This window comes from Poecile atricapillus, chromosome Z, assembly GCF_030490865.1.
Source record: "Poecile atricapillus isolate bPoeAtr1 chromosome Z, bPoeAtr1.hap1, whole genome shotgun sequence".
Classification (NCBI taxonomy): domain Eukaryota; kingdom Metazoa; phylum Chordata; class Aves; order Passeriformes; family Paridae; genus Poecile; species Poecile atricapillus.
The window spans coordinates 86,267,775-86,275,927 of record NC_081289.1 but is presented as its reverse complement, the minus strand read 5'-3'; the positions used below and the strand labels follow the sequence as shown (position 1 = coordinate 86,275,927).

Here is an 8,153-nt window from a genome sequence, read left to right as displayed (position 1 = left end):
TAACTTCGAGTATCATCTTATTGCTCTGCTCTAGATTTCTGTCTTGGTTTGAAAGACAGCTTCCTGCTAAGGAAGGCAGGGACCTCCCTTGGAATGGAAAATGTAACCCAGTTCCCTCCAAATTATTATAATTTTGAAATTAAGGGGCTCTCAGGCGAAGATGTGAGACTAGGAATAGCAGTTCTTTACTGGTGTGTATAACAAAGCAAACAAACAACAGCAGCTCTGGCACTCACACCAAACAGAGCCCGCGGGTGCTCTCCCCTCGCTGCAGATCCGGGCACGGCCGCCAGGGAGCGCTGTTGCTCCCGGGGGGGGGGGGGGGGGGGGCGGCGAGGATTCCGCCGCGCCGGCAGGGGGCGCTGTGCCGCGAGCTGGGGCTGCACGCGGGTAATGGCGGCTCGGCCCCGACGGGAAGGGATGGGAGAGAGGCTGCGCTGCACGAAGCCCGGGGCAGCCGGGCCCGGTGCTCGGCAAGACGTACGGAAACAGCAAGCAGGGCCAGCAGGAATGAGCAAAAATCCCGCGGTGGTAGCAAGATGTATCAGAAGCTCCGGAGCTGTGGCTGGAACCGCGGGATGTCTCGGCAAGCAGGAGGTGGGGGCCACAGTGCAGCAAAAGCTCGGAGCAGTGCCGAAGAGCAATGGGGGTGGAATAGCGGCAGCCCAGTTCCCAGCAGGGCAGAAAGGGGCAAGACAGTGCCAGACTGGGCTACGGTGGTGACAGTGAATCCTGCTCACATTAGGCAACAGCCCACCTGTCCTCCTCCAAAACCCAAAGGGAGAGCTCTAGCAGCTTCCCTACCCCTGTCTTTTTTCCTGTTCAAATCTCCAGGTATCTCCTCCCCTCTCCCCTGAGTTTGGCCACTCTTTTGGTGTTCTTAAGAACCCCTAAGTACCCAATAGTTAGTTTCCTAGCAAGTTATGGGAAAAGAATCCGTAAGTACAAAAGAAAGAAACTCAACTCCCAACATCTGTAAAGTGTATGCTTTGGTATCAATATTCAGCTCAAATTATCTAAGCAGAAAACAAGTGAAGATGAGGCAGGTAAAATAATCAGGCATGGTGGTTCTCGGTATGTAAGTGAAACGAAGCATGAAGTACAACTGTTATGCTCCTATCTCTAAAAATGTATGCAACTCTGCCTCATTCCATCAACGTAATCAGATTTAGACTGATAGAATAAAAATTGAAGGACTCTAAACCTGCTCTCCACTAAGTGATTTCTAGGGACCTCACTGTTAAAAAAAAAAAAAAAAAAAAAAAAATTAAAAGGGTGGGGGGAACCATCAAAAAACCATCTAAGTTCTTCTTTAAGTAGGGAACATCACCTTTCCAATAATTTTTGCTGCAGGAATTAAAGCACAGAGGGAAAATTTGAAAGGTGGCTTTCATTTACCTCAGTGTCTGATGAATATCAGTTTATAGAATAGGAAATTCAAGAGTAGTGGAAGAATGTCTACAAAACATTTGAAAACTGGGTACAGTGCATTAAGGTTTCTCCACTGGCAAAATTCAGTTTTATGGTGAGATAAAAAAATATTCTGTCAGCTCTGTCCAAATGGGAATCCTTCTTGCAACTAATTTCTGTCCTGGATCCATATTTATTTACTATTTTTTTCTTTTCTTCACTACTGCAATAGCTGTAGCAGAACCACAGTAGGGCAAAGAACAGTTCTGACTTGCCGTACCAGGCCTGTTTAATGTCTGAAAATTTCTTCAAAAGCTAGTGAAGAACTTACAAGTAATTGCTTTGATCCCAGTTGTGTCACAATATGTAAAATTGAAATGCAAAAGAAACCTCGAAAATGTAGATTTTCAAGCTATAATCCCCCAAGCGGTAATGGGTTTATATTTGATTGCTGTAAATGTAGCTTTGTGCTGGACTGGAACTCAGCTTGTCCCGAGATTAGTGGAAAGCCCTTTTATTGCCCTCCTGTTTAATACTGTCCTCATGTTTAATGTTGTTTTATTCTTTAAATATTGTCCCATTAGTTTTCATTTTATCATCATCCTTATGCATTTCCAAACAAATGCAAATTCAGATCTCATTTACACCAATAGAAATCCAGAATGACAACTGTTATAAAATGTCACTGTTATTCTGTTTTTATAGGTATTCTGACTATGGTGTCACACCGAAATAAGCCTAATATAAACTTAACTTTATAATCATGAAGATTCACAAAGACAGCTCAAGCCAAGCACTAAAAGACCCGGCGTTTTATCCACCTGGATGTGAGCAGCACACTTGCCACCGTGACTGCCCTCACTCAGGAAACCCACTGCTGGACACAAACGCCAGAGGGAACACGCTTCTGCAACGTGACAGACACACTGAGTCCTGTTCTACCTCTCACGTTTTGAGAAAGAGAAAACCTGACTCTCATCCCACCCCAAAGAAAAGATGAGCTGTCTAGTGTGGTATATTCCCCTGCCACACTCCTCAGTCTGGGCCACTCTGGAATTCTCCTTAGGCCTTAGCCTTGATTCATGGCTCCTGGGCTCACCCTTGAGCTTACTAGAAACACCCGGGAACCTCTGCTGCCAAAGTAGCTCCTGTTGTCTGACAGGCTGTCTTGGAATGTTATTTACCTGAATCATTAGCCTGAATCATGGAATTACAGAATTGTTAGGGCGGGAAGGAAGCTCTGGAGATGATCTATTCCAACCCACCCTGCCAAGGCAGGGTCACTTACAGCAAGTGACACAGGAATGTGAGTGTCTAGGTGGGGTTTGAATGCCTCCAGATAGGGAGACTGCAAAACCTCCAGGGGAAGGCTGTTACAGTGCTATGCCACCCTCAATGTAAAGAAGATCTGATGCTGAGGAAGAGCTTCTTTAGTTTTAGTTTGTGGCCATTGCTCCTCGTCCTGTCGCAGGGCACACTGAAGAACCTAGCACTATCTGCTTGGCAACCTCCTTTGAAATAGCTGTATGCATTAATGAGATTCCTTCTCAGTCTTCCCCAAACTAAACACGCCCAGCTGCTCATAATGTTGTAACCGTACGCAGGAAATGCATTGGTGAATGGACCGCGCGGGCAGCGGTAACAGCCCAACCCGGCCCGCCGCCATGCACGGCACTGGCGCCGCGGCTCCCTCAGCAACAACAGCCGCAACGCCCCACCCTGCCCCGCCCCACCAGCCAATGGGCGCCGGCGCCGCGCGCTTCATGCCAATGAGAAGTTTCAGGGCGGCTCAGTCCCGCCCCCCGGGCAGCGAGCGCGCGGCGCGGGCCCGGCCCCAGGGGAGACGGGGGGTGGGGGGGCTGGGAGGAAGATGGCGGCGGCTCGGGAGAAGGGGAAAGCTGTTGGGAAGGCTGTGAAGTCTGGTGAGTCCCAGTTCGTTCAGGGCTCCATCGTCAGGATCTTCATGGAGAACTTTCTGTGAGTAAGCGGGGGGCATTTCTTTTCCCTCGAGCGGCTGTGGCCTGCCCCTTCCGCCCCGCCGCAGAAGGGCCGAAGCAGCGGAGCGGGGTGGCGCGGGTACCGGGGGCTGCGTGGGCTGGAGGAGGGAGTGCGGGAAGCGGTGTTCCCTGTAAGGTGGTGTCTTGCTCGGAGTGGGGAGCTGGGAGACACCGCTGTGTGGGTTACGAGTCCCCGGGGTTAGCGCAGTGTCACTTCCCTGAGGGCGCGTTCCCCGGTGCCGGCCAACCTTCCACATAGGTGATGGCTCCTGTCGGCCGTGCAGCCTCTGTGTGCTCTTTGTCTCACAGGCAGCTGGCTGCGGCGGGGGAGAGTACAGAAGATGCTCGAGGGGCAGTGGGGATAAGCCTTGAGACTCATTAGGATAAGTGTAGTCTTTGCACGTGTTTTTTTCCAGCTGCTATGTACTGTGAATAACATTATTTTTGGATGTATTGTGGTTACAAGCAGAAGTTGTCGGGACATTTTCTTACGGCTCCATGCTAGCTTTGAAAACCTTCAGTGGGGTAGTGCATGGGTCACGTGTGAGATGTTAGTTGAATCTTCAGAGACGGTAGTTTAAATTATTATTGAGGGTTCAGATACCGTCTCTTCCACAGGTACATCGTTTATAGTATTGTGTAGTCATTAACTGTTTTGTACTCCTCTTTTGGTGGTAGTGTTTCAGCTCTCCGTGTTTGGCACAGTGCAGAAATAGAGCATCAAATGATTCTGTATAAATTTAGGGTGTTAACTTGGTATGAGTTTGTATGGGTAGATTTGGTTGCTTCCCATTGTTGTTACTGCAGTAGGCATGCTGGATGCACATGATAAAAGATGTCTAATGCAGTTAGAAAAATACGCAAATACTAGGGATGGGCTGATATGGTAACTCAAGAAAGCTACTACATGATCAGTTTTCTGTCTTCTTTTTGATTCATAAGACAAAATGATACCCTAGTAAGTTAAATTAAAAAGCTATCATCATATTGCTGGATTTCATTCTTCATACTCCTTGATTGTAAAGAAAGTCCTAGTGAGTACTCTGGCTGGTAGGAATGTATTTCATGGTGTTTCGCTGAAATGTTAGTTTTCACTCTTGAGAATTTCTTACAAAACAGTATTTCACAATTGAGTCTAGATGAGGTAATTATATCTGTTTAATAGAATAATGAAATGTTTCTAAGCACGTTCCTTTTTTTAAAGGTAATACAGTGTTTTAAAGTTGAGAAACGTCCTGTGTTTTCCAGAACGTACACTCTCTGTGAAGTACATCCAGGGCCCAACCTGAATGTGGTTCTAGGTGCTAATGGCACCGGCAAGTCAAGCATTGTTTGTGCCATCTGCCTGGGACTGGCTGGAAAACCTTCTTTCCTAGGGCGAGCTGATAAGGTAATTATGAGCTTTTGTGATTTTAATAATTAAGCTGAATTTCATTTAGAGTGCTGTTCAGCAGGGGATAGGGGGAAAGGCTGTATTCCTTGATTTGCTTTCCTTTTATAAGCAGTAAGGCATCTGAATTGAAGAGTAAACCTGGTCCGGAGACAAAGGTGGGTTGTCTTAATTAACTGCTTGCTGTCTTGTATAAATTATGAAATGGAAATACCTAAATTGTAGTGCAACCTGAGTGGACTAGATGTTTTATGTGAAGATAGCTAAGCATCCACAGTGGGGTAGAAAAATGCCACTTAATGGCCTAAACATTTAATAAGAAGTACCAGCTAAAGGAGAAACAGGCAAAGTCTAAAATAAATTCCAAAATACATAGTACGTTTAGGAATAATGTACTCCTAATGTGTCATGAAAATTCAGCTGAAAGCATGGAGGCACTGGTCTTTGATTTAAGTGGAATTTGGATTGCTCTACTTTCACTTTTTACTGTCAAGATACCATGCATTGCTGGTGTAGTAGGAAGTTTATATTTTGAAATTTTAAAATTTTTACACTTGCTTTCTTGGATATTTTCATTGAAAACCATTTCTCTGAGTAGGTTTGGAACAATGAATCTGGGTGCCTAAATATTTGCACATATTCTCTTGTAGCTGCTCAGTCATAAGCAAATGTGAATATGGGAATTGACTGCATGGCAGTACTATGTGTTGGTATTTCTCTATACTATTTGTAATTTATTTTCATACTATTAGAACTGGCAGTTCTAGTACAGATATTCAGCAGTGTCTTTTCACTTGTCTTTGTTCCCCAAATTCATGAGAACTTCTTCCTTTGGATCTGCTATTATAATCAGTTATCAGGAGGCTGAAGTTGATCAGAAGTTGTGGAGGAGGTTCTAATGCTGCTGCTGGAAGATAGTAGTGTCTTCCTTTATTTTTAGTTAGTGCTTTATTTTGCTTTTAATTGTAAGTTTTCAATAAAATACGCTGTTACAGCAGCTCCATTATACAAATGTGTATTGTTGTAAGGTAATACGTTTTATTTTGGATTAACAACTTGTAAATTAATTTTGTAGATCGGTCTCTTTGTGAAGCAAGGGTGCATGAAAGGCGTAGTGGAAATTGAACTGTAAGTAGTAAAATTATTTCCTCATGCGCTTTTAGTTGGATTATTTCCCCATACAGTCATTCACAAAGTTGCGAGAAAAAAAATTGGTGTACAGAGGTCTGTCTTTAAGCTGGTGCTCTTTTGTCCTTTTTTAATTCCCCCAGACTTCAGAACATAAAGTTCAAATAATTATCACACAAGAAATAACCAGTGATGGCTACTTTCTGAAGCATTTCACCTTTCTGTCTTGATGTACAAAATATGCATAGATGAAGATAGTTCTATATGGTGTGTTTAGCTTTTGATTACATTTAAGGTTTGGATGGCTTGAATTTAGTCAGTACTGCCATTACTGTCATCACTATGTGGTGGTTGGAATTCCTTTCATTGAAAAAAAAAGTTACTTGAAGGTCTGGAAAGAATCTTGGAGTGTGTGAACATTTAGCATTTCATGGCTCATTAGACTTAGCGTGTCATGGTTGCAGTGTAGTTGAGTCCTTTGCCTGATTGGTAGAAAATATTTAAATGCAACATCTAGGATAGGATGCCAGTGATGCAGAAGATTGCTTTCTTTGGTAGGAACTAAAAAATGAAGTTCTGTGGACGTGTATTACCTTTGTTGAATTTGGTCCTTGAAATGTGGCTAAACTCAAGTTATTATAGTAAAAAGATGTTAATTTAATGAAAGAAAGGAGCATGGCTTTGGAAGTATTTTGAAGGAAGTCTCATAAATTAAAATGAGGTGATGCAGGAAGTAATAATTCAGTAATCAAGAAATAGGATCATATCCCTCTGGCGCTTAGTCCAAACACCAGCAGCGTATGTTTACTCACTTCTGCACTGACCGCTGTTCTTAAATGTCTTGAGGTACATGGCCACTCTACAAGCCTGTATTCTCCATCCTTAGCAGTGTGCTTAAGACACTAGACAATTTCTAAATTAAAATGGTAAACCACAATTCCAGGAGTCTGACATAATTTTTATTGCTGCATTTTAACTAGACTTAATTTTTGAAAATACATATTGAGCTAGAAAACTAAATGAAAACTAGTGTATCTTTAGTGTTTTTTAAAAGCAGAAAATGAAAATAAATTAGTATTTTTTTGTGTTGTATCCTATTTATTTTCCTCAAATGGAATATATACAGCTTACTGATGTATTTTTGTGCACTAATACTTAGAGATGTACTGCAGCTCCTTCACACCAATTTTAAAACTTAATAAATCTCACACAAATTATGCTTTTGTAGAAACTATTCACACTTTTAACAACTTGTGTTTCATGCATTCAGCATGAGCATCTCATTTTTATAAGTAACTTCTAAGTTAAGATTTGCATATATTCTTAATGTCTCTCATGTGATTTAATTCATCATTGAAGTACTGTATGTTTCCTGTATCATGAAAATGAGAATCTAATGCTACTGTCCAGTTAAGGTAGATTATATATTTAGCTACCTATAAACTCTGGTAATACTTTGACACTTGGTAACCTTTGAAAGTGTAACATTTTTCAGGTATTCTTGAAAGTGTAAACACTTCTTTCTATTAATCAGGTTTAAGTCACCAGACAATATTATTATCACACGTGAGATTTATGTGGTGAGCAATGCATCAGTGTGGTTTATCAACAGAAAACCAGCAACCCTGAAAACAGTAGAAGAACAGATTGCAGCCTTAAACATCCAGGTGGACAATTTGTGCCAGTTTCTTCCTCAGGTATGAATTAATTTTGAAAGATAGTGCGTGCGAATGGAGTACTTTGCTTTGAGAGGATTTTGTTGCTGCTTAGCTTTAGCAGCATTTCACCTAGCTCAGTGGTACAGCACAAGGAACAAGAAGGATGAGGCGGCCATGCTGGTGTGATGGTGAAAAGAGGAGCTGTGTGACTTTTAAAGCTCTCTAATTGGACAATTTTGTACCTGTTGACTCTGAAAGGAAAGATGCTGATGTTCCCTGTCTTGGTTTTCAAGTTGCAGCACTTGCTAATAGAGCCTTTCTTGTAGCGTCAGAAGTTTGTTGAGCATAGGGCTTAAAGATGTATGGGATTGAATTATGTAAGAGTAGAATTATCCTAATGGATAATAAGCCTTAAAGGAGAGAGAATATTAAAGAATACTGCTGGCAGTTTCTGTATTTGAACGCATGTTTGAGCAGGTCAGGATTTGATGCGGTGCCGGATTTTTCCCCAGCCAGCTCCCGGCACCGAGCCAAGAGTGGGCTGCTCCTGGAAAGCAGGGCAGCTTAGGG

At 42.9% G+C, this 8,153-nt stretch overlaps 1 protein-coding gene across 1 annotated transcript in view; it reads left to right on the top strand.

Annotated features, from left to right (window-relative positions):
* The first annotated feature begins 3,268 nt into the window (after window positions 1-3,268).
* Window positions 3,269-8,153, top strand: part of SMC5 (structural maintenance of chromosomes 5) — a 39,194-nt gene continuing 34,309 nt past the window's right edge. The window contains exons 1-4 of the mRNA XM_058827631.1: window positions 3,269-3,387; window positions 4,656-4,797; window positions 5,873-5,925; window positions 7,460-7,622. Coding sequence (XP_058683614.1) covers window positions 3,281-3,387; window positions 4,656-4,797; window positions 5,873-5,925; window positions 7,460-7,622 — 465 coding nt within the window. The 5' untranslated portion in view covers window positions 3,269-3,280. The remainder of the gene's footprint in view (window positions 3,388-4,655; window positions 4,798-5,872; window positions 5,926-7,459; window positions 7,623-8,153) is intronic.